The 27,890-nt window shown below is 38.7% G+C and overlaps 1 protein-coding gene across 1 annotated transcript in view; it reads right to left on the bottom strand.

Annotated features, from left to right (window-relative positions):
• The window catches only part of PIGK (phosphatidylinositol glycan anchor biosynthesis class K), a 104,581-nt gene that overhangs the window by 19,146 nt on the left and 57,545 nt on the right, over positions 1-27,890 (bottom strand). Inside the window, exon 10 of the mRNA XM_083621038.1 lies at positions 6,346-6,421. Within this exon, the coding sequence (XP_083477164.1) occupies positions 6,346-6,421 (76 nt within the window). The remainder of the gene's footprint in view (positions 1-6,345; positions 6,422-27,890) is intronic.

Raw genomic sequence — 27,890 nt, 5'->3', positions numbered from 1 at the left:
CAGCACATGAAACTCTTGGGAGAGATCAGCTGGGGATTTGGAGTAAAGTGTCACCAGCATGTTGGCAGAACTCAGCTCTATATTTCCTAGTCACGTGAGGATTTGGAAACGCTGAACCTTGTTCAGTAATGGGCTGGGTGGGGGCCAATAACTTGCAATCATTTATAAAAGGCAGCATCTAAATGGTTTTAAGCAAAATATCTCACAGCATACAAGTTTCTAGGAAAATAAGTATGCTTGCTGGGGGGGGAGGGGGGAAGCAGGCTAACATTGTGCTGGCAAATATTTAGATGGCCTGTCAGCAGTTGTTACTTTAAAATCATGTCTAATGTAGAATAAGATTTCTCATTCACTGATGTTTGAATTCTTCAGGGGATTTTATCAGTTTTTCCAAAGCATTTTACCTCCAGGTTAACTGTTATAACCAAAGCGTATCAGTGCTTCCATCTAGCTGAAACCTGTACTGCTTTTGTTCACTCATTAAGCTCTGTGCATGCTTGATTAAAGTTTTAAACACCCTTAACTGATTTTATAAGAGAGGAATAAAAATCTATAGTGTGCTAATCACCATTTTATTTTCAACAAATTGAAGTGAAACGAACCTATTAATGTGTAAACAAATGTATTCTGACCCATCTGTGTCGGTGATTAACAAAGTGGGAAGAAAGTGTGACTATTCCCCACCCCACCCCCAGAAAAACCTAAAATCTTGATTCCCAATTCAGGCTTTGAAAGAGAGGCTGATTATCTTTAAGCCAAATTAACCTCTGTTAAGAATTGTCAAGATATAATTTCTTTTAGAAATCTGTTTCTGTTCTCTCTCTCTCTCCCCCCCCCACCACCAATCTCCCATTGTAAGTAAATTCAGTCATTGAGTTGTACCGCTGATGCAAGCTTCCCAGCAGACGAACCCAGCAAATGCTGACAAGGTTAAAGTGGCAAGTACTAATGCATTCATGCAAGGCTGATGGACATCACTTCCCATTTATGTGCTTCAGTCTTAGGAGACAGGCATTCCATGCCCAGAAATCCTATCCTAATTTCTTAGTGAGGAAGATCTTCTATTAAAATAATAGCCCACCACCTAAAATATTGAAAGCAAGTTGTTAAGGTGCCAACAGAGTTACTTTGCATCAGGACATCATCTGAATGTAGACAGACATGCACAATGATACAAAGATAAAGCAGAATAGTAATATGCTTTACACTGAGAGCCTATACATGTCAATTCTGAAGCAAGCCCCATTTAGCAGGTAATTAGTAGATGCATGAGTTGCCGGTCTGAACCAAGAGGCAAAGGAAGAGGAGATCAAACACTGCTTCTCTGCATGGACCAAGGCTAGAGCAGAGCTTCCCAGAAACACATTCCCTTATATGCTTATAGTGAATATATCACCCATTTTTGCTTAAGGGCTATCATCACCCTAATTACATTTTCCAAAATGGAAGCTATCTATAACCCCAAATATGCTGCCCTGAGACACCTGGGAAGAAGAGCAAGAAACAAATTTGATAGACAGATATACCAGAATGTAGATCTGGATTCATCAACAATGAAGGTGTTGGGTGTACGTTGTTTGTATGTATGTATAAATAAATAAATGTTGCCATTTATTCATGTCACTTATTTCAAAATCTGACATGGCTCTTGGAACTGAAGCTACCATAAACATAAGAAAGCATTATTTGCTAAATGCTGGTCGGCCTTGTTCAAAGTATATTTAACGGTATTTGTCAACCAGAATTTCCCAAACTTCAACTCCCATGTTACAGCAGAGAATTATTTATCAAGTTCTAAGCTGTTTTCCAAGCTCTGCAAGAAAAAGACTGTGAAAGGATTTTTGACTTAGGTCAAATGTTGTCCTATCTCTAGGCATTTGAACACTGACAGCTCACGCTCTATATATTAATTAATATTTTTTAATCTGCGGAAATTAGACTTGATTTATTGCTAACTTTGAGGAAATGACTCATCATTCCCTTCATTTCTGATGTTCAGGCTATGAGTGTCATTGCTAATATAGTCAAAACAGCCACAGAAATAAGTATCTGCCATTAAGATTTCCTGCTATTTCATTATTATTATTTTAAAAAACTGCATAGCTTTATGTGTGCAAATCAGATCAGAACCATGGCCTTAGGAATTCAGTTTTTTCCCCATCCCTGGCTTTGTTTTCCTGGAAAAACTGTTGCCTGGGAGACCAATCAGAAAACAGTGGCAGCAAAAAGTCTCCTTTTCCAGTGCCCCAGTACAACCAATGTCACTTGCTCACCCCATGACTGCTATTTGTTCAAAACAAGTTGCGGGGGGGGGGGGGACGGGACGGATATCTTCGGCCCTACATATGTTACTGAACTACAATAATTGGCCATGTTTGTTATGGTTGTTGATAATAATAATAATAATAATAATAATAATAATAATAATAAATTATTTTTGCTTAAGGGCTATCATCACCCTAGTTACCTTTTCCAAAATGGAAGCTATCTATAACCCCAAATGTGCTGGGAGTTGTAGTTCTGCAAGATCTGGAGGGTCATAGGTTCCCCACTCCTGATTTAAAAAGAAAACTAGAGGAGTTCCTATTAATGGACTTCCAATGACAATGAAGGGTTTAAAAATGGGGGAAGGAAGGGTGACATGGGCAAATCACTGCGGGATAAGAATGCACCACAGATTTGCCAAATAGGTCTTTCAGTAACCCATCTACCGCAACCTGAACTCACTACCACAGAAAAAAGATTTTATACTGATACATGACTGCCATTTATTAGAGGTTTAAATTAAAATAAAATTAGTAGACCTGACACTGATTAAAACATTCCCTTAATCAATAAAATTAATTCCTCCCAATTTCTAGTGATGTTATATTAGAAGGTCACAGATGTTATCAGATTCCGTTTAAGGAAAATACAACCCAACAGCTGAGCAAGGCCACTGACTTAATTACAGCTTCATTTTAAAGAATGTCCTGAAATGGAGTCTCCCCAGTATCAAGGTTACTGAGAAGAGATGTTTCAAAAATATCACCTGAACTGAACTCGCTACAGGCTTTCATCATACTACCGTGTTTACATGAAGCAAAAAGTAAACAATATTTGTCTGGGAATTTGATGGGGGTTGTTTGTTGTTAAAAATGAATAAAAAATTTAAAAAATTAAAATATTAATATCTGTCAGGGAACTGCCATCAGTACTGGAGGGGGAGAGCAAAAGCCAGAGGGATTCCAGAGAGCGTCCAGGGATCGGGAGGAGCAGCCCATCTTCTGGGGAAGAGAATCAGCGTAGCACCAGTGGAGAAGGAGGGCAGCGGGGGGAAGTGGCGAGGCGGTCTCATGACTCCTTGCCTGGGACCAGCGGGGAGTGTAGGGGTCCTCCGCTGCCCACGCCCTCCCTGTGCAGAAGGCTTCCGCGCAGAGAGGGTAGGCGGAGACTAGGCGTCAAAGAACTTCTTTGCTGGAAGAAGTTTAAGAAACGCCCACTCACGAATTCTGCCAGCGATTGAGTCAGCCACCGGTGAGTGGCTGTCCGGACAGAAAAAGGTTCACTTTGGCAACCCAGCCAGGTGTTTGCACCCAGCCGGGGAGATAGGTACCTGCTTACGCACGAGCAACCCCTAGAACCATTACAATATCAAATTAAAATCAAGTATTAAAATATAGGGAAACTCTTCAAAATAAAATTATAGGAATTCTTGTTTCGTCAAAGACATACTTGCTATGGCTTAGAACTGGGTTTGGCCCCAAAAGCTGTTCTTTACTTGACAGAGGAAACCTTAAAAATAATGATCCATAATGGATTTTTACAACGAACAAACACAGTACAGATTTATTAGAAAAGTATGCTTGCTAATGACTTAACCATAGACCCAGCTGCAGTGTCACTTTTCAAGTGTTAAAATGTTATGACAAAAAGGGGCAATGTTCGGCCTAAACTGAAAAAGTGGTGATTTGGAGGCCACAATCCCACACAAAAGGTAAGCTCAGCAGTGCACTGAAAATGGGCTTCTGTTCAGTAATTTTGAGTTTATTTATTAGCTCTATGAACCAACCATCGCCAGTAACCCCGGAGAGGTTTACACTGATAGAAATATGAAACAATACAATAAAATATGAATCAAATACAGTAAGAGCAATTCCATAAGTGTAATACACAGAAAAGAGGAGGAAAGGAAGCATCAAATTGTTCATCAATGCTTTAAAAAAAGCTGGCTATAAGAAACCATCTAAAAATTATTCACCCCATCTTCAAAATCCTGCTAGAGGAAATGACTGGCAGAATTCGAGACCTGGGAGAAGAGTTGGTGGAAGAAGATTGGAAGAAATTTAAAGACTATCTTCAGAAACACTGTAAAATTAATGTTAAAAATGATGTTGGATTGAAAATAAGAGGCATTAGCAACAAAGTTAATGAGAATATGCAAAAATGAGTTGATAATGGATGAAAATATAGAGTTATAATATGTTAAGATATAGAGTTAAGATAAACGAAAGAGGGTAAGGATTTGATGATCTGATTATTTAAATGGGAATACAAAAAGGGGAGGTGTGAGGAAGTCAAGGAAACAAGCTAATGAGTTTAAAGTTACAAAAAATGGATTTGTTTTTAACTCTTTTGTATCTATTTGTTTTTTGTACTTTGTATTTTTATTCTTTTTTTAATGTATTTTTGTATGTTTTCTTTTTTTATTATTATCTTTTTCTTTTCTTATTTCTTTTGTTTTTGCAAAATTTCAATAAATATTATACAAAAAAAAAATCCTGCTAGAATGATGTATTGACCTGCATCCTAAAAAAGTAAAATGAAGAGGCAGACAAATCTCAGCATGGAGGGGTTCCACAGTTGTGGAGCCACCATGAACCTCACCATGAATTAACCCAGCATAATTTCAACCAGCAGCTATTTTATAAAGGTTTCATTTTATAATATTTAGCTTTGTATTAGTTTTATATTGGACTGGGCTAAAATACCCAAGCAAGAAGGTCAAATTAGACAATTTTGCCAAGACAATTTTGTAATCTGAGTAAGGGTTTGCTCGAGGAAATGGTCAAAATGCATGAAAACCACGTTTCTGATTCTGTTCAGTGAAGTATTTCATCGCAATATGGCACAAAGCAGCCAAACGAACCCACCGGGGCTGTATTACTTTCTTTGTGCTGTAAAAATATTACTGTGACATTTCATCTGGTCAACCATCTTAAAGGTTAATTCTGTTTCCTGTATCAGATATTCCTTTAGGTGAACTGTTCTGTGCAGTTCCTATTTACCTATTCCAAACAATCCTCAAACTGTTTCATTGCTCACTCTCACTGTTAAGAACATATTGACTTACTGCCTGCTCTGCTGTTTAATTCATTTATGCCGAGAGTCAGGCATGAAGACAGAATTTTAAATGTGACATTTGCAGGCTGCTGGGTCATTTGAAGCTCTGACAACACCAAGGGAGTTCCTGACATACAAACTGGTCCTGATTTCCAATCTTCCATGTTCTGAACACATCAGATATTCTTCCCGGAGGTGCAGATTTCAGCCTAAAGTTTTAAATTTCCTTTGGGTTTAACATCTTGCAGAAAAGGCCTGTACACTTGAAAGTTTTAAAATAAAGCCCTTGTTTCCTTTAAGCTAAAGCTGGCATTGCCTCCAGCGAGCAAATTCAACGGCAGGAAGCCACTTTGATTGACAAAGATATTTGGAAACAGACTTACAATAATAATTAATACCCAGAGGAAATTCTAAGCAACTTTGACGCTTGGTGGACTTCCATTTTTTTTCCTGTTGATCTATCCATGTTCAAAGACAGCTGCATCTGAAAGCCACAGCTGTAGATAATGGGCCATTTAGATGGCAGCAGCGGTATCTGGCCTAGCTGGGTAGCAGTTAACTGTGGTAGCAACTAGGATGAAATACCTATATGCAAGACACTCCTTTTTTGCAGTGACAGCAACTGAACTGAGAGCAAATTAAAAGTACTCAAGTTGGAGACTTACTCACATCTAAGTTCAGAGACCATTTTCCTGTTAAGTCTTGGTAACAGCAAAGAGTACAGATGTACATTGCCTTGAGTAAGCAAGTCAGCATGATGCAAACCTTTCTTAATAGAACAGATCACAAAAACCAGTAGTTATTCAAGTTTCCAACACAAGCTGGAGTCTACAGGGTACGGATTGCTTAGCCTCTTCTGCTGTGCTCTGAATAGTAAATTGCTATCTAAATAGAAATATATACTCTTGTACAATTAAATATTAAATGGAATATAAACTAGTAAGATTACCAAAAGTGTTTTATTGCCAAAACTAAATACCTTATGTATTCTTGAGTATTAACAAAAGAAATAAAGCAGCATACCTGATGTATTATTTGTGCTACAGGAAGTTGTTCTGCATATTTTAATGCCTCCGTTGCTACTTCATCCACAGCACGGCTGGAAAAAAGAGAGATTTTAATCAGACACTGTAAAAATTAGGAAAAGGATAAAACCCAATGGCAACTCACTGCTTTTAGGCATACAAACCCAAGTCCCCAATCTATCTCAAATTGCACAGCTATTATTTTTAAATGCATTACATATTCGAATGCCATCCACTTCTTTTGAGCCTACCTCTCTCCGTTTTTTGGTCACGGTTTAAATTCTTCATAGCTATAATACTAGCTTTAAGTCTTTCTGTTCCACATAAAAATTTGCAAAGGTCAGGTCTCCTGAATAGCCCAGAGACTTGGGGAGAGCTACTGAGAGAAATGGCACAGGCACATGTTTCCATATTTCATTTGATTCCCATCCCACCCCCTGGCAATTGAAATGCAAGGAGCTGCATTCTGCACTCTAACATTCAACAAACTTGTGAATGAGATAATTTATAGAAATTGATTGTGTATCCCCCAAACTGATTTTCTATGTTGGAAGGCTGTTAGAAAATGTTCTAGATAAGAACAGAGGTGTTTTAGGATGCACACCCGTTGAGGAAGGCAGAGGACATAAGGAAATAATACTTGGCTGGTAAATTCAGCCAGGAGGAATCCATTTCCAGCAGTAAACTGGTGCAAACCCAAATCTGATCGGAAGCATTTTCCAGATAGGCATCTCATAACTCTACCTTTTCTCCAAAATAAAAGCTTGTTTAAACATGTGACTAACTCTACATCTTGTTTGGCTATCTTTTAGCTACTGAACTGTCTAAGTACCTGAAATTAAAAGTGGAAACCCCTCCAATTATTATTATTATTATGCCACCCATCTGACTGGGTTGTCCCAGCCACATTTCAGTCCTTTTTTCTTCCCGTGCCAGGACTGTGGGCAAGAACCCTAAATTGTGGCAACATTTTGAAATTTGCAATCCTTTGGAGGGCAAGAAAATAGGTTTCTATGTAAAATACAAGTGTCAAGGCTTTGAGAGAGACAAGTTAGTTGGAGTGAAGAAAGACCAAGGCAAAGAAAATGAAAACCAGGAACAGCACACTTCGGACAATTTCTTTGTCCATTCATTAACTAATCTTATTTCAGTGCCTTTGGGGTTTTATTTTTTCCTCGTATATAATTTGGGATTTGCCTACCACTCAGAAAAGAAACACCTGACCAGTCTCTCTTTAGAACGGTTATAGATTTTAAATGCAAGCACCAATCAGGACTTTGGAATTGCAGTAATCAGAGTAATGTTACTAACTACTGTGTGTTTTCATGGTAATAACTGCCATGATAATAGACATTCTTGCACTCTGATTGGCTACCAACTATTATTAGCCTACCAGGACAACAAGATCTGCATTTTGCATAGTTATTAAGAAACAACAGTAGAGTGATTATGTAAATCAAGTGCTCACAACCAGAGTATAGGGAATTTCCACAGCTGTGGGTGGGAGAAAAGGAATGAATGCACAAACATTCTGGATTATTCATAAAATCAAAGCCATTTTATCAACATAATGAAGATATTGAAAATAATTATAAAAATGCCTAGTGGTGTCTCAGTATATGAGAACCACAACCAGCCAGCAAGTCCGCTGCACAAATTAAGCTCTCCTGGGGTATATATAGAGGATACACACCAACAAACTCAAAAATATGGTGAATGTACACTTAAAATGACTGAGTCCTCAGTATGCCGAATTCAAAAAATGCCTATGAGCAACTTTCTATGGCCTTCTTATCATTGGGGGGGGGGGGGATTCTTGAAAGATCAGGACAACCATTTCATGGGTTTAGCGATTCATTTTCTAAATGGCCCCCATGCTGTTAATCTAGGAAACTAGAAAATCAATATTACCCACTGCACACTTCAATGTTGCCTGCAACTGGGTGTATCTGTGTATCATTCAGACAGAAGGGCACCACATTCAAGATAAAACTTTGCTTTTCAGTGTGTGCAATAACACTTATGTATACCTAATCCCAGGAAGATCACTGACAGATGTAGTATCAATTATCCAGCAACAATGGATACATACGTTCCTCTATTCAAACTCATATCTTTAAACACTGTGCTTAGGGAGAAAATACTAACTGGACTTTCAAATAACATTCCCATGATCTTCAAAACAGTTGCTCTACAAACTAGAAGAAATTCTGAAAATTGCACTTGGCTGCAGCTGCCCGGAACATATAAAATTACTATAAACAAAATACTAATGGGGAAAATATGGTTTTGCCTTTTTTCAATTTACTTTGGACAACTGGCAGCATTTGGGGTATAGCCAATATACCCCTCTCTCTATATTGTCATTCCTTTTTTTTTCTGACGGCAATAAAATCTTTACTAAAAATTCTGTGTGAGTGTGCACACACACGCACATATCAGTTTCAAGACAGGCATTTTTATAGGGTGCTATAAAAATCAAAATGAAGCTTTTAATTAGGTTTTTTAAAAATAAAATGACTATATATTCATTAGAAGTAACTATTTACATTTATGTCCTTGCTCTGCATTCCTGAAACCTAATCGGTCAATTTACTTTCAGGCTATTAACACATTTAGTTGCTTTAGAGATAAACAGAATGTATTCCAACATAAGTGTCCCTAAAACAATATTAAAACGTCTATCATTTATTTATTAAAAAAATCTGTATATAGCTATTCATTAAAAATCAGTGATTTACACCAACCATACACAGATACAATCAAAACAAGGCAAGAATTTAAAATCAGAGATCAACTATTGTCTGTTAGAGAAAGATGTTTTCTTAATTGCCTGCATAGATTTGGTGGCATGGAAAAGTTTGCACCAATTATTTAAAGGCTTAAAAAGAAGGCACCTGCCTGACAAGTCTCCTTATCACAAGCCCATGCAACTCTGATCTCCACTGATTTTTTTTTTTAAAGAACAAGTTCAGATGTACTTTCTAGTTGATGAGCCTTTTCAGTCAAATGAGCATCTGTTGCCTAAATGCCGCATGAATGAAGAGTCCGTTAATCTTGAAAGAGACTCCACAACCAAAATTGCTCATACTGCTGTATGAAAACCCTCTGGAGGTGCATTTTAGCATAGCAAATGCTCACTAATAATCAAGAGACCCACAGAGAGTTTATGAAATCTGAGGATTCCCAGTGACTGAATTATGCCTCAGAACGCAGAACTATTCATTTGGACAAGTACAGCTGGTTTAAATTATTTAGGAGCGACACCCCACAATATATCATTAAACTTTCCATATAGCATTTTGTATATTTAGTTTATTTACAACTTTCGCAAAATATAGACTTAATGAAGCCTTAGCAGCAGCAGCTCTCCACAGTGTACGAATATTACAAGATCTTGCCTGAGGCCTGCTACATTCCCACTTGCCTCCACAATTATTTTGGCAAGGGACGCAATTTATTTTTAGACTAATATAAGCTGCTGCTGCTTTTTTAAAATATGCCCCCATACCCTACAGATGCCAGTCTGAGGGAAATGTCTTAATGTAAGCAATTTGTTCCTTTACATTTAAATACATTATCACTCACTACCGTAAATCAACATGGAGAAAAACAGCTTGTAGATAAAGCCTTTGACTGGTCTCGCCAAGAGCTGAGGGGCAGGTTTTAGGCAGGGACTTCAGAACAAGATAAACCCTGCTTTACCAGAGGGTTATGACTGGGAAATAGGCATTGTCCCATACCCTAAACACTTTGTTGAAATGCGAACTGTTAACTGATTAAATGCTCTTCAGTTAATTAACTTTCTTGATTTAAACCGATTAATGCTATGACAGCAAATACCTTTGACACCTCTGGTTCTATAACTGTATTCATTTTCATACCGAAGTTTATTTGTGAGTGCAAGAATCGAGTGTAGAAAAAGCAGTGTCAAACCACTTTAAACAGTTGTGCCTTCCCACAAAGAACCTTGGGAGCTGTAGTTTGCTAAGGGTGCTGAGAGTTGTTCGGAGACTCCTGTTCCCCTCACAGAGCTACAATTGGTTTAACAATCAATCCTTCTTCCAGGTAACTCTGGGAATTGTAGCTCTGTGAGGACAGACCTCTCCTAAAAAGGCACAGTGCCCCTAACAAACTACAGTTCCCAAAATTAATTGAGGGATACCATGAATGTTTGTAGAGGTTTGACACTTTTAAATATATCATGCAGATGGGCCTCTGATTAATTTTGGATCAATTTAGTATGAAATGGTCCCATTTTTCAAAATAACTGTGGTGCTTTCTGTTGGCCAGTCTTGGTGATTATCAATAGAACACACAGACAAATGATTTGAGCTCTTTATATTGGTACCCGGACAAGAAGCATTTATAATATTGAGTGCCCCTTGATTTGATGATAACAGAAATGAATCAAAAAAAGGCACACATATAAATGTGTTTCCTTATCTAGCTGACATTCAAGTCAAATGTTCTCCATCCAGGTTACATTCAATTTAAAAACAATTTCACAGACCCTTGATTAATGACAGGGACTGGGAAACAGAGACAGGACTGTCTTGCCAACGTAAACATCAAAGGCTGGGTCTGATGAACATTAGGTTTCTCCCTTATCGAACTTCCTAAGCATGAAAATTGTAGATATCCACAGGTGGTAGATGGAGACATCCATGCATTCTGGGACTATAGAAACTTTGGTGGACACTGTTGGGTAGTTCCATTCCACCTTTTGTTGCAGACATGGGAAAGTAGCGTGTCACATGTCTGTTTACATTCCAGCACAGACTGCTGGGTCTCGTGAGCAGAACTTCCGCTCAGTGTATTGCTTTTGCTTTTGAGTCTCTCTCTGAGAAGACAGCAAGGAGAGACGACATGTTTCTTTGTTCTCATTTATGTAAAATAAATCCAGTTTTAGTATGTATCCACAGCCTCCAGCCTCTTCTGTTGTGCAGTTTACTTTGCTACATATAGTGTGCTTAAGGCAGCAAGCTTGAGTCGCTGATTTATGTCGGAGCCAGAGTCAGAAGTAGGCAGAGGTTGGAGCACTGCAGAATCTCATAACTTACTCACCCTCTGTGCCATCCCACTCCCTGACCACAGACTCACACACAAAAAGCCGAAATTCCCAGAAAAATGGTCCAGAAAGCAAGAGTGAGCCCACAGCGTCTAGAGGGCCTCGAATTGACTCCAACATTAGCTTAGGCTAATCAAGGTTGCTTTCAAGATTTGAAACAAACTGGAAAGCTGCCCAAGGGAAACCCTGGTTAGCCTTAATGTCAGTTAACGTAAGTGCTGATGAATGAATCACCTAAAGAGTCATGGGGTGGAAGTCATATTCCAGAAGAAAGGAAAGAGGGTCATACGGCATATGATCCACTCACAATTGTTCAACCATGGTTAAGCAATCAGGAGTGTTAACATACGCACCAGTCCAGCATAATGAAAACAAAGTAGAACACATATTTCCAATGGATCACACAGGCTGATGAACATGTCATTCTGAAATGGACTGAGTCTATCTTATTACAATGGTTATTTATATATCCTATTTGGTTTGCTCTAATGGAACAAATCTCTCAACAGTAAAACACAGGCAAGACTGTTTAAGTGATGCAATGCTACAAGTGTGGAGGAAATGGTGCAGTTTTATGACAAGAATCAGGGTTTTTAGAGTACAAAAGAAAGAGGAATTGAAATGACTTTTAATTATTAAATCTATGTATCCCACTGTCTCAACCATAAATAAACTACCGGGTGGTTGTTGTTTTTATTTTGGCCATTATTAATAAAAACAAAATGCCAGCACTAAATGAGAAAATGCCATCAAGGTTTCGCAGAAAGCAAAGACTTAAAAAGCACTGTACCCGCTTTAAATGAATAGATTCAAAACCTGAGCATTGAAAAGTATATTTACAATAACCAGATGACAGGAAATGAGGAACTGGGCTTTGGTTTAGGGTAACTGTACAAAATAGTGGTGACTGCTTAATATAAACAAATTTGAAGTAAAAGAATGCGTGTTGAAATGACAAAACCACCTTCTAGGCAAATAAGATAAGGAAAACATCTGAGATACGAGGAATTAGAATTGGGGTGAAAGAATTCAAACTGAAAGCATATGCGGATGACCTGGTAATATCAGTTGAGGACCTGATACAGAGTACTGACAAAGTTCTGGTACTTCTAGAGGAATTTGGGAAAGTAGCGGGCTTCAAGTTAAATAAAACTAAAACTAAAATGATGGTTAAGAATATGGGAGAAGATCTAAGGAGGCAGCTAGAACTCCAATCGGGAATCAAAGAAGCAAAAAAGATAAAATATCTAGGAGTGTGGCTAACGATGAAAAATATAAACTTAATGGCTGATAACTATAGAAACACCTGGAAGGAAATCCAAAAGGAACTAGATACTTGGAATAGGATAAAACTCTCCTGGTCAGGCAGAATGGCTGCAACCAAGATGTGTATACTACCGAAACTTTTATTTTTATTCCAAAATGTCCCAGTGATTAGAGGAAGTGCAATATTTAAAAATTGGCAAAAAATTCTCTCTAAATTTATATGGCAAGGTAAAAGACCGAGAATTAGATTTAAACTGCTAACGGACAAAAAAGACAGAGGAGGATTCTCGGTCCCAAATCTGAGACTGTATTATGAAGCCTCGTGCCTTTGTTGGCTTAGAGAATGGGTCACTTTAAAAAACACAGATCTGCTAGATTTAGAAGGCTTCGATTTAAGATTTGGTTGGCATGCTTATCTCTGGCAGAATAAGGAAAAGGTGCATAAAGGCTTCTCAAACCACATTATCAGAGGAACATTGTTAGAAGCATGGGAAAAGAATAAAAAACTACTGGGAAAAAATACCCCCTGGTGGCTATCCCCTATTGACATATTAACTATCAAAAAAACAAACATGGAAGGTGAGAGATTGACCTATGAAGATCTCCTGGAAAGATCGGAAAGAGGATGGAAAATTAGATCTTATGAAGAGTTAAAAAGCAAATTAACAGGTTGGCTGCAGTATCATCAAATTAATGCCTTATGGAAGGAAGATAAAAAGATTGGAATGAATGAGAAAAAATCAAAGTTCCAGGTAGAGATAATAGAAAGTAAAACTAAACTGCTATCTAAAATGTATAATCAGCTATTAGATTGGGACACCAAGGACGAAGAGGTTAAAGAGGTTATGGTAAAATGGGCAATAGACATTGGATATAATTTGGATTTTGAAAAATGGACGAAGTTGTGGACTAAAGGAATGAAATTTACAGCCTGTACTGCCCTCAGAGAAAATATGGAAAAGTTGATGTATTATTGGTACATCACCCCTGTGAAATTGCAAAAAATGTATAAGACTGGCGACAAAAGGTGTTGGAAGTGTAAATCTAAAGAGGGAAGCTTCTACCACATGTGGTGGAAATGTGAAGAAGTTAAAAAAAATTGGGACTCCATCTACAACGAACTAAAGAAAATACTTAAATACACCTTTGTCAAAAAGCCCGAAGCCTTCCTTCTGGGAATGATCGGAGAGGAGATTAAGAAAGAAGATTATATAATGTTTCAATATGCAACTGTAGCTGCCAGGATTCTGTCAGCACAAAATTGGAAAACCCCAAATACCCCGACCGTTAAAGATTGGCAAATTAAATTATTTGAGTATATGGATCTGGCAAAAATGACGCAGAACATTAGACAGCAAAAAGGTACAAGGTTTATCGACAATTGGTCTAAATTCATAACATATATGGAAACAAATTCTAGAGATATAAAAATCACAGTAGGTTTAATATAACCCTTGCGATGTGTTTACGTTAAAAAATGAAAAACTGCAGAATGGATTTAATATTCACATAACCCAAAACCGAGATGGAGGAAAGTCAAACGTTATTTATTGTTAATTAATGTGTGTTTTTTGGTTGGTTTAGGTGTTTTGTTTTGGTTGATGTTTTCTTTTTCTTTTCTTTTTTGGTATGTGTTGGCTATTTTTCTTTTTCTTTCTTTGCTGTTGTTTGGTTATAGAAAATGAATAAAAAGAAGTTAAAAAAAATGACAAAACCACATAGATAGTTTTTGCCCTTGAAAAGCACATACAGTCATACCTTGGGATAAATACGCTTTAGGTTGAGCACTTTCAGGTTGCGCTCTGCCGCGACCTGGAAGTAACGGAGTGTGTTACTTCCAGGTTTCGCCGCTCGCGCAGATGGTCGAAATGACGTCAAGTGCATGCGCGGAAGTGGCGAAACGCAACCCGTGCAAGCGCAGACATGCTGTCACATCTTACGTTCTGTTCGGGATGCGAACGGGGCTCCGGAATGGATCCCGTTCACATCCCGAGGTACCACTGTACTAGCTAGGTACAATGAGAACAAGCTGTAGGGAGTCTCTGAGTCAAGTATTTCCCTCCTTCCCTTTTCTCATGGAAGCTTTCACTGCTGCTTTTGGTTAACTGCTGCTTACCATGTTATCCAAACTGACAAACTGTAGTTGACATTTATTATAGTTAATTAAAAACTAACTTCAACCCATGGTTGCTGAAGCTGTCTGGTTTCAACTAACCCTAGTTAATGTTAAACCATAGTTCCGGGTTTAGATGACACAATGAACCATGGTTAACTAAAAGTGAAAACCAAAGTGTTGGAACTCTTCCTTGCGGTGGAAGGTAGTGCAGAGAAGCCCAAGGTTCAACACGACAGCTCACCACAGCCAAAGAGAGAATCAGATGCTTAACAGTGTATTCTACTTCTAAGATGTGTTTCAAGTCTCCTATGATCTGTTCGTCTGCATTATTCATGATGAAACAAATAGAAACATTTGATCATAAAATGTGTGTTTGAAAACCTCAGTATTATCCAATAAGAAAAGGTCAACTGTGATAAATCAGTTGTTAAAAAGAATCACACTGTAGAAAATGTAATTTACTCCAAGTTAGTTCAGATTTCCATATTAGAATTCTGCTGGACCTATGAGGGAGAATAATTTGAGCTACTTTCCTGCACTATGCAGTGACAAAATGGACAGCTGGTAGCTTACCTTAGGTGACCTTGAATGACTATCTAGCAGAATGCTAATGTGAATCTTTTGCAAATCGTTACAGTGGAGCCTGAAAGTCATGTCTTTAATGGGCAAACAATTAGTGCATATTCAAAGACAAAGGCAAGAGATATGGTTGTTACGATAATATGTAGGTTTTTCACAATCCATAAATACAGCCAAGCATACCAAACTCTGCTTGTAGGATGATCTGCAATGACCTTCTTCACAACACTTTAGGCCTCATCACAACTGATCTTTAAAATTACTTCAATCCAAATAGGTAGCAAAAACTGCTATATATTCTTGTAGGCAAAAACGTATTAAGTGGAAGAGAAATCCAGTTTTTAAAAAATAACTTAAGGTTATAATGAATTTCCAAGAATAACTAAGGAGGTCCTCTGGTGTGTTCCTTTACATTCTGATGTTCAGTTGGTAAGGATACAGGACAGGACCTTCTCTGGTGTAGCACCCAGGTGGGAAATTCACTGCCCTGGGAGGTTTAGTTGCTCTCCCCTCCCCACATTACTAACAATCCACATATACCTTAACAAAAAAAATTATGGCACAATTTCAAGCTAAGCTGCTGCATAGTATTTTTCCTCTCATTTATTATTGGCTCTTCAAAAATTTTATTGCTGCTTTTCCATTTTTTATGGCTTTTTTTTAGTTTTTCTTAGTATTATTGCTGTTTTTACTCCATTTACCTCCTTTTTTGTTGGAGGAGGACATGTAACTTCACAAAAGAAACAAATAAATAGCCATCCACCTATCAATTGGGGCATTTTCATGTTTACATGCACAATTAAGATGACCATGCTCTGAAGGGAACAAGACTTCTGTTTCTTTAAGAAGGCATTGCAGAGGCAAACCTCATCCTGGAACATTGGAATGATAGGTAAAGCTTCTCCTATAGCATCCCTTTCCCTTTCAGAATAAGACCAGTGAAGGTAAAAGCAATGAGTTTGCTTTTTAAAAAAAGCATATCATTAAAAGAGAATCCTAACCATGCACCTTAAAAGAACCAGGTCTGATCAGGTGACATGGCTCACAATGGAACGCACAAGGGGCAGAGACTTCATTAGAGATTTTCCATTTAAGGTCATTTGAAAGGATTTTTTGAACACCAGTTTTGTCCTAGTTTCTTAAAATGCATGCAAAGACTACTGTTTCTCAGAAACCTAACTCACAAAATACTCTGTCAGGATTTTCATAAGCATTACTAAAAGTGAGTTCACTTTTTCTTTTTTCCACTCCTGAACTCTCTAATCTGTGGTTTGGTAATCTCAATAAAAATGGACCTTTGGAAGTATTTCCTGAGTAATCTGACAGAGCATACATTTCCCATTTTGTAATCCACTAGTAATTTCCTATCTGGAGAACTACAAGCGATTAATTTCTGCCAATCCATTTATCCTTAACCAGCTCAAGCTCCCAAGATAGGACAGAAAGCCACAGAACACTATTTTCCATCAGTAAATAATAAATTCACCTGCACTTTCCACTTCTCAGAGTGTTTTTAAAAATAAAATCAAACAAAAGGCTCTGCAAAATTATAGAAGTAATCTGGTTTCTCAAAGGCCACATAAGAAAACCAGTATAATCAGTAATAAAACCGAATGGTACTTTAATAAATCAGAATTTGCTGTTGGAATTGGGACGGCTTATAAGATGTTCCCATCTTGGTTTGAGGCTTGCTTATTTGTTTATTTTTAAAGTTTAAGAGTGCAAGACTATACTTGAAAAACAACAACAAATATGGTGGGCATTATTAGCGCTGCTGTGATATTGATGCATTGCTATGCCAGCATACTATTCCCTGGTGCACCTCTGTCAGTATAAGGTCAAAAACAAATAATAATATTATAATAATTTATTATTTATACCCCGCCCATCTGGCTGGGTTTCCCCAGCTACTCTGGGCGGCTTCCAACAGAATATTAAAATACAATAGTCTATTAAACATTAAAACATTAAAAGCTTCCCTAAACGAAGTGGAAACATGGGTGGGGTGAAGGAATGATAGAAAGGAGCGCACTTACAACAGATCCTACGCTGCTTCAGACTCTGTTCAGCTGCTTCAGACAAAGCCAATTTTTAAAAAATCACAAAGGATTCAATGGAGAGAGAACATATGCATACACACAATAAATACAATAGTGTACAATACTCTCCTACTCTCCTGTACCAGCCCTGCCCACATACCTACTGATAATGCTGAAGTAACTCTGCACCCAATTCACTACATTCCAACACACACATAAAATTCCTCCACTGATAGGGTGCACGGCCTAGAGCTACTATCTCTGCCTGGCTGGAGGTCATGTACATTTAGGAAGCACACAAAGGAGAACTCTGGTGACAGAAACTAAGGGAAAGGGGCACTTTGCACAACAACCTGAAAGACACAGAAAGTAACTTACTTCCTTCCATGTTGTGTGCTCAAATAGTGCGCGCGCTGTATAGGGGGAGTTAAGCCATGGTGTGTACAACTTTCCTGGAATCCAAGTGTTTTGGTTACTGCTACCTGCACTACAGACACTTAGAACTGACATGGACCCTGTGACCGTCATCTGAGGCCCTTCTTCATGTGCCTCCTCCACGAAATATGCGGAGGGTGGCAACACAAGAACAGGCCTTTTTTGTGGTGGCTCCCCATTTGTGCAATGCTCTTCCTAGGGAGGCTCGCCTAGTGCCTTCATTACATATATTTAGGTGCCAGGTGAAAACGTTTCTCTATAACCAGGCCTTTGGCTTATTAACGTTCTATGCCCTTTTAAATGTGTTTGTGGGAGGGGTGTTACTGGTTTGTTTTGTTTTTGTTTTAGTGTGTATTTTGTGAACCATTTTTGTATATTTATATTGTGAACCGTTCTGTGATCCTTGGATGAAGGGCAGTATACAAATTTAATTTTAAAAAACACACACGCACAGGGGGGAAATCTCATGCCGCTGTCATGCCGGCTAGGTTGTGTTGTAAAGGTAAAAAAGTAAAGGACTCCTGGACGGTTAAGACCAGTCAAAGGAGACTGTCGGGTGCGGCACTCATCTTGCTTCAGGTCGAGGGAGCCGGTGTTTGTCTGCAAACATCTTTCCAGGTCATGTGGCCAGCATGACTAAACTGCTCTGGCGCAACAGGACACTGTGACGAGTGCCAGAGTGCATGGAAACGCCATTTACATGGGTTGGGGCAAGGGCCTGTTCTCACCACTGTGAGTGCATTGACTCATTTCCTGGCTGAGTGACTGACATGAGGGTGTTAACACCACTGCAACCTGTGAACACTAGGGGAAAGCAGTGCTGTCACTGATATTGGTGGTGTGGCTGGTGGTGCTATTCTGCTCCCCCTGTCACAGTACATTTCAAGTCCTGTGTTGGAAGTATATAGGGTATGATGCCCATTAAACCAACAATTTGCCAGATTAAGTATCCTGCATAAAGGATTGCTCAAATTATTCAGTAAGGGGATCCTAGCCACACTCACTTGAGATGAACTCAGTGCAGAGGACTAGCCTGCACAATCTTCCTCACTGAAAAGTACATTGCTCATTGATTCACTACTGTGGGATGCTGAAGATCAGAGCCTTGATTGTGCCTTCCTCAAGGATCTTAGTTATGTAACTGCAGGTGCCAAAATGTGAACTGCAATAGTGGAACATTTTCATGGCACTTATTATTCCGCAGGCAGGGGAGACCAAATTTAAAACCTGGAATACAATATAATCTAGCTGTGAAATCCTTCCAATGAGATTCTATTGGTACTATCGATTCTATCACTTCAATTCCCCCCCTCCCTTCCTTTCAGAATGTAAATGAACTTGCTCCTTCATAAAATCCCAAATACTAGTGTCAACTTATTTTTCCCCTACTGCACAAGAAAGTCACAGTTAGTTAGATTCATTTGAGAATGAAAAGATAAGAGTACTTAACTCTAAACTGGTTAGAAAGTTTCAGCATTAAACAGATCCAAATCAGCCCAAAGCGCATTCCCTAGAAATACTGCAATGCTTTACCAAAATGGTATATACCGTGCACTAGTGGGGAACGATTTCCTTCCATTACAAATGCATGAAAGGAAAAGATCTAAGGGTTCAAAAAAACCAGGAACATCAGAATAAATATTGCTTATTAAGCTTATATGTGCAAAAACTCTGCGCTACTCCTTGCACTGGGGACATCACTGGGAAAAGCATATCACCAATAGCACTGTACTAGTTTAAGTATGTAAGTATTGGAGAAGTGATGAGAGCTGGCCTTCGTGCAGTCTTCATTTTCTTCTCCATTAGTCTGCCTTCATTCCACAGCATAAAACTCTTGCACATGAAATAGTAGTACTTCCGGAGGTGGGGTGAAGAAAACTGGGCTCTTTATGGTCCCAGAGACCACCACCTAAAGATGATGATGTAACATGAATCTCAAGGCACTGGAACTACTGTACACTGACAGAGGGTAGAACCAGCCAAGCCCATCTGTCCCCCCACTCATGCAAGACACAAATTGTTGCTATGGCTATAGCAGTGGTTCTCAAAGGATGTGGCACACCACACTGGTGTGGAAGGAGAGGGTGCCAGGCGCGGCCGGAAGATTCAAGGACAATCAAAGAAACGTTTAAACATTTCAGTATAGTATAGTACAATATTGTATAGTATCAACATTTTTTATTTATTTGCAGAATATGGATAGATACATTTTCAAAATGAAATGGCCTTCATTTCAAGTGATTGCACCTTAACAATGAAACACAGGAGTATGCTACTGGACTCTTTTTGGATACACAACCAGAAACAGTTTCCATGCCTCTCTTCAAGAGCACTGGCTATTCATCTACAGTTCTCCACGATATGTTGTTGTGAACAGGGATTTCAACTCTGACAAATACGAAGGATCAGAAAAGAGAGAATTCTTTGTGTTGATGAGATGAGAGTTGGTTTGTCTCAAATTAGACCGTATATAAATGAGATTACCCAGCAAAAGCAAGCTCACAACTCTCACTGACTGAGTTTGCATACATGCTTATGGTAAGAGTCTCACTTATATTTTGGGAATGATTCCTGTTCTTATGTAGCTGCATTGTTTTATATTCTGTGTTATAAATCGAACACTGCCAGGAGTTGCTTCTTTTTGTTTTCTGGTGTATTTCTTATCAATAAAATAAAAAAATCAGTGTGGTATAAGCGAATTTTGGCCTTCTACCAATACTGGTCCTTAAGACACCCTACAATGGCCTGATCAAGGTTCAGTTCAGTGAATGTCAAAGATGCTCAGTAATCTCTCTAAAAGGATACTACTGTGCCAGCTCTGAGGGATGAAAACTAGCATATTCAACCTTGCATTCACACACCTCTTCTGAAACACAGGTTTTACAACACAATACCAAAGTGTTAAGAAGTAAACCCATTGGAGTTTAGAACTCCATCTCCTTTTGCTGTCCAAGTCAAGAAATGTTGAATGCATATTAAGATTTCTAGTGTGTGTGGATGGTGAATACTATGTAGTACTATAAATAAATCAATAAACAGAACATTAAAACAAAGCAGATGAAATACTGTGCTAGTGTGCAATTCAGTACATGGATTAAAAGTTTATAAAACTCATTTGTGTGGTCTTTGTGCTTAAGTGCTTTCCTTTCTGAGATGCGCATCTTCAATACACTGGAGAGGAAATGACTTTTTAAAAGGCACAAACAGCATTTAGTAAGCTAAAGAACACCTACCCATAAAACCACAGTATGCAATTTCCAAACATTCAGACTCAGCAAAATCAAAAGTAGTTGCTTCCAGAACAAAGCCACACACTCTACTTAAATATAGTGATCAGACCAAATTATATACATTCAAACTTCAGTCTTCAGGTAGAAGCCTATTCAGAGAAATGAACACTCACCCCCCCCCCCAAAAAAAAAAAACCTAGGAAAGAATCTATTTTCTCCTATTGTCCTCTCACTCAGAAAACAGCTTGACTGTTTATGTCCTTGTGCAGATAAATTCCAAGTGGGGTGAAGTACAGAACATTTCATCCCAAATGAGAACTATGGGCTTGAAAATATATTTAATGGCATGAACCCTTAACTGTTACTGCTTTTTCCTCCTGTACAATTAGTATTAAACTTAACATTTATCTTTTTCTGACAGCAGCTCCTGCCATTAAATGAAATCATGCTCTCTTACTAATGTGGTTACAACCCACAGAGCAGTATATTAGCAGACCTGAATTACAACATTGCACATGAATGGCTTCTAGTGGCAACAAACAAAAACAGTTGTAAAAGCAACACACACAGCATTCTAAGACCATAATGCACATTATTTATTTCTTACACCCACACCCACCCAACATATATATTGTGTAACAGAGAGGGAAATGTCACAAATGACATACAAAGGCCCCAGCAACAATCAAATTTTCTGTGCTATTCTTAATCACATAAAATGTGTAAGTCTCTTGACTGCATACAGAATGATTCACAAATAATGGAACAACTGGAGCCTGCGTAGTGAAGTAGTTAATGTCAGACTAGGACTTAAGGGACTAGGGCAACATCTGTCTAATCCCTAGTTTAAAAACTCATTTTTGTTGGAAGCTGTCATCTTATAATTGCAGCATATTACTATCAATAGCTAATAAGGAAGCAGTACAACGTCCATGAAACAGCAGACAAATATCCTAGCTCGGATACGGACAGTGGTGCACAAATACTCCTATGCATACCAGATTCATATGCCCCTACCCACTCAACAGACAGCTGTCACTATCAAAGTTTATTCTACGGCAGGGATCTACACCTTTTGGCTCGGGACAGCGGCTATTTTGCTAGGTGATGTTTGGCTTTCTTGTTGCCTCCTCTACAGAAGCAAAATGTGTCCCTGCTGCATCCGCTACCAGTTGAGGATTTGGGAAAGTGATTGTTTCTTTTACAAAATGGTGTGTTGCCTGTGTTTGCAGCAATCCCTCCATTCCACCCCCAAACAATGATGCTGATTCCCAGCATCAGATGTATACAGGAATAATTTTGAAAGAGTAGCTTGGCCAATGTGTGTGTGTGTGTGTGTGTGTGTGTGTGTGTGTGTAGGTAATTTTTAGAAATTCAGTATTCCCAAGGGGCAGCCAGGGCAGACAACAAACACCAGCAAGCTGGGGGAGCTGGCTGTAACCTGGAGACTCAGAATAGCCACTGCTCGTTCATTGTGGCTCCATTGCTTAAGGACTGTTCTGAGCTGTGGCTGTTAGCACACAGCAGGCCAAGAGCTTATCCTAGGCCTCTCCTGCGGAAGAAGTGAGGGAAGTAGCATCATCAGTTGGCTCAGAGCTGGAGCACATTAGCCACTCAACAAGCCAAGACAGCATCTTTCTGTATACCAGCAGTTGGGAATCACAAATGGGGATAATGCTGTTGAACTGATGTGTTGTTTGTGGGCTTCCCATAGTTATCTGATTAGTTGCTGTGGGAACAAATGCTGGCCTACTTGGACCTTTGGTCTAATCTAGCAGAACTAGAAACTAGACTAAAGTGAAACTAGATACACATAAAATGCCATGATTTTATAAACTTCCATGTCCCCCTTCTGAAAGAAGAAAGGACCAAAGGAATTGGACCAAGGGGCCCACTGATACCCAGTTGGTAGAGAACCCACAAAAAACTGTGGCCACCTTTCCTTGCTGGTTGCTAGGATTAAACATCTATTTGCTGTTGACAACATTGCAGCTGGACTTGTGGAACCCTCTCACAATAGCCCAGAATGGTTTTGGGATTTACAGTACCATAGAGGAACAATAAATGAATCTCACAATGAAAAGGGTCTATGATGCAAGTCAGTTAGTTAGTTACTTTTATAAATCCACAAGAATTTATGAGAAGTCTGCTTTTACAGATAGGATGCCAAACCTTGATAACTCTGAAAGAATATGAAGATCCAGGAAGAGACACGATCATGCGGCACTGACATAAACCAAAGTTCCTGTCTCCTTGCTGTGCTCCTACCATTTCAAATGACACAGAGTTCTACCGGGTGCATGACTTAGCTCAAGCTGGTGAAAAAACAGGCCTTAAGGACCAGAATTACTACAGAGTATGCTTTTTCCATGAGTTGGCCTTTGGTTCTAAAACAATATTTTTAAGTTGTAGCCCTTAAATTTCAGTAGGTGCAGAATTCAGAAGAAAAACGTGGTGTGATAGAAGGTTTGAGGGAAAGGCTCTCAAAAAAGAAACAAGAAATAGAAAGACGTGAAAATTGCTTGCACCATCTGGTGGATGCTGATTGAAACTGGAAAACAAATGAATTTTGATGTGTTTATGCCGGTGACCTGAAGGGTTTTTGAAATATTTCAACTCTCAATAAAGGATGGCCATATGAATTGCCTTGTATTGTCTATAATAATAGTAATAACACCAGCAAATAAAATGACTGCTTATTGCTAGTCTGAGAAATAATGTCATTGCAAGAAGTATAACAAGCCTTAGGAAATAATTCCAATTTTACATGAAGATATGAAGCTAGAAAAGGTAAGCGGCTTGAATACTGAAACCATTACTTTAAACAAAGAATCAAAACAAGTTGAAAATGCTGCATATGCAGTTCACAAATTAATTAAAGGCCTGATATATAATCCAATGAAATTCTACCTCAATTCAACAGAAGCAAACTGACTTTAATTAAAGCAGCAGCTTTTTAATACATTTGTTGAAAAGGCTACACACATAATAATATAAAGCAAGTAAAATCGCTACAAAAATTTAATAATATTTTAACTAGTGTCACATACCATGGTTATGTCACATTTGGTGAAGCCTTCCTCTCCCCTTGAAAGTCTGAAGTTGCAAAAAGATAATGGCAACTGGGATTTTGAAAAGCCAACAAGACAGAAGTGAGTACAAGATGTAGGGTGCCTCACAGGGTCTTCTACCAGCAGTATCAACCAACTTGGGCCCTACAATCAGCAAGTGAGGACCTGTTGGTGGTGCTATTGCGGAATACTACTCAGTTTTTACTATGACAAGCTCTTCTCAGAGAGGCATCTCTGTCTTCCTTGTTATTAATATTCTGGAGGGATTGAAAAGCATTTCTGTTCACTTATGGAATTTTATTTTTATTATTTATGGTTATATCCCACCTCTCCTCCAAGGAGATCAAGGTATTACACATGGTTTCCTCCCTCCCCATTTGATTCTCACAACCAGCCCATGAGGTAGGTTAGGTGAGGAGGTAATGGCTGATCCAAACTCACCTATTAAGTTTCATAGGTTTCAATCCTGGTCTCCCAGGTCCTTGACCAACACCCTAACCAATACCCAAATGATGCTGTTCCTGGCAACCAGCACATTATTAGCTTTGAGGATATGCAAAATGTTCTTAAATGTTTTTATGATTTTATTCTAATTGTGTTATTTTGCGGCCCTGTGCACCTTTGAGAAGAAGGGTGGGATAGGAGGTTAATAGATTAATAAATAATTGCCCTGTGGGAAGGACTCAGAAGAAAGCAGAAGGCAGAAGAAGACCACTTCAGATGGATTTCCCCACATGGCAAAATCTACCACCAACTGTACCCCGAGAATGATACTGATACCCTGGGTCTTGATATCTTACTCTGATTTTGTTTTCATTGGTATTTACTTGTAAACTGCTTTGGAACCAACTGTATTCTGACAGATGTGATAGCAATCACTGTAACCAACAAATAACACCGGATCAAGAGCATCTACACCACATTCAGGCATGGAATGCTAGGGAAACTGTCCATGTGATCAGGGTGATCCACAAAGGTGGTAGTTATTCTCAATACACGGTCGCCATTTAACTTCAGCAATCCAATTAGTGTTGGGGCTGAGGGTGGAGGGAAAATGGAACACCGATAAAGGAAATAATCAAATATGCCCAGCATTTATTGTGTGAATGCTCCCACCTATCCCCAAGTAATGTCTATGGGACACAACTGATGGACCACCCTCTGTCACTTGCTACCTAATTTCTCTTCCGCAAATGAAATAAACCTCACCTTGGAAAAAGAAGTGACAGGCAAGCAGATGGCTAGCAAGCACACATGAGGAGTCTTACAAGCCAAATTTAAGTCTTTTCAAATCAGCAGAGGGGGCCTTGGGACTTTGCTGTGTGCAACAGAGCCTTCAGCTGTCTGCTGCTGTTTTGCCTTTCTGCAAGGTAATTAATAATAAAATAATAATAATAATAATAATAATAATAATAATTTTATTTATATCCCGCCTTCCCCAGCCAAAGCCGGGCTCAGGGCGGCTAACAACAATAAAATAGTATAACATTCTAAGGCTAAAAGAGGGTTGGATGAGTCCAAGGAACAGCAAGGAGGAGGCTGGGCTAAGGTGAGTCACGCCTAACTCATTTCTGCTGTCTTTCGTTTGAGGAGGAAGGGGATTTCCATTTGTGAGCATTTTGCTGCAAACAGTCCTATCCCTACATCTAATGAGAAAATGAAACTAATTTTTAAGCCCAAAGGGTCATGTGCCAGAACCACATATATTTGCTCTTGACTCCTCTATAACCCATTTAACAAATGGATCAGATGCTCATTTATAAGCTATGTAGACCAGATATTGAGAGTCACATTCTGATGGACCTACACTTTCAAGGATGTAAGAAAATGGTCAGCTGCTGTCAACTAGACAACAACCACGTCAACGCAATTCTGAACTCTTTTCAAATTTTACCAATCACCCCTTGCAGCAGTCAAGCATGGTGATAATTCCATTTCATTCTTTTGTCCATTAAAAAAACCCCCAACAGTATTTGGTGCTAAATCCTAGAAAAAAGTACACAGAACTAAGACTTTACTTTCAAGAAAAAGCACTGAGTTCTCATTCAACTTTTAATTCTCTCTACCACCCCACACTTCCGAAAGTGCTTGACAATTTTCCAGTATTTTAGATGCATAGAAGATCATGGAAGCAGACATTACGGCAACAAGCTCAGTTTGCATTCAGGAAGTACGCAAATGGTTCAAAAGGCAAAGCACATCCTGCATGTTCTCCTACGCTTGAGTGCAGAAAGCAAGCTGTGCAGGTGTATTTTCTAAATAGATTCGGCACTAATGCTTCTTAAACCTGTGCAATGAATAAATTAGAGGACAATTTGAAGCCTTTGTGCAGAAGATTCACATAAATAATTCAGGATAAAGGAGGTCCTTCGGATGAACAGAGGCTGCACCACTGCCCATATGCTCAACCACATGCATCAACAGATAGTCAGTGCCTCTGCATTACACAGGAACAGACTGCTGAAGGCTGTAGCACATTTGTTGACTCAACACCCTTATAGGCAACAAACTAAAAAGGAACCAAGGATTCGTCTCTATCTCCTTTATATTAAAAGGGGGGGGGAGAATGGCTCAGGTCCTGATCCACAATCTTGGATCAGTCAGTAGAGCATGTAGCTCCTAATCTCAGGGTTGTGGGTTTGCATTGCATGGGGTGGGCTGGATGATCCTCATGACCCCTTCCAATTTTCCAGTTCCATGATTCTATTATCTCACCTCACATTTCATTAGCTTTAAGACAGTGCCTAGACGGAGCTTTCCAAACTTTTATTTTCTAATTAATTTTTATTGAAGTTTTTATCTCTACAAAATAACAAAAATAAAGAAAGGTTTACACATATGTACATGTTAGTAACACAAAGCATCCCCCCACCTCACCCCACCACCACTGGTTCGACATAACTCGAAATGTGAGTAAAATCTGACTTCCTTCCATCGTTGCTTGACCTTAATTCTATAACTTATCTTTACAGTTGTGTTGTTATATTGTATTTGACAAATACTCTGATTTTACTTGCATTTGTAACCTTTCCCCCTTACAAACTTTGTTGTTTACATATCAATATTTCGGTACCGGAGCAGTGTTTTTTCGTATATTCATTCACGCAACTCCATTCTTTTATTAAATTTTGATTTGTTTGACCTCTGACAGCTGCCGTCATTTTGGCCAATTCAACAAATTCAGTAAGTTTGATTTGCCAATCTATTATTGTGGGTATTTTGTCTCCTTTCCAGTTCTTTGCTATAAGAACTCTTGCGGCAGCGGATGCGTATAAGAATATCCTTTTCTTATTTATGGGGATGTCGTTTGAAATTAATCTCAGAAGATACGCTTCTGGTTTCTTGTTGAATGATTTTTTAAAAAATCTTTATTATCACTTCATGAACTTTATTCCAAAAGGTTTTCATCACACTATACCCCCACCACATATGATACATTATTCCTGTTTCACTGTTGCATCTCCAGCATGCATTGGTTTTTTGCTTATAATTTTTTGCCAATTTCTCAGGGGTTAGATACCAGCGGTAGATCATTTTCATTAAGTTCTCCCTTATTATGTAACATGCTGTGAATTTGATGTCAATTTTCCAAAGCTGTTCCCATTGTTTTAACATTATGTTATGTCTGAGGTCCTGCGCCCACTTTATCATAACATCCTTTACCATCTCATCCTTGAGTTCCCATTCGAAAAGTAGGTCATACATCCTAGATAGGGTCTTTTTATTAATTTGTAGC

Source organism: Podarcis filfolensis, assembly GCF_964270895.1.
Source record: "Podarcis filfolensis genome assembly, chromosome: 6".
Lineage (NCBI taxonomy): Eukaryota > Metazoa > Chordata > Lepidosauria > Squamata > Lacertidae > Podarcis > Podarcis filfolensis.
Note: the sequence above shows the minus strand (reverse complement) of the source record. Positions and strands in the feature narration are given on the sequence as shown.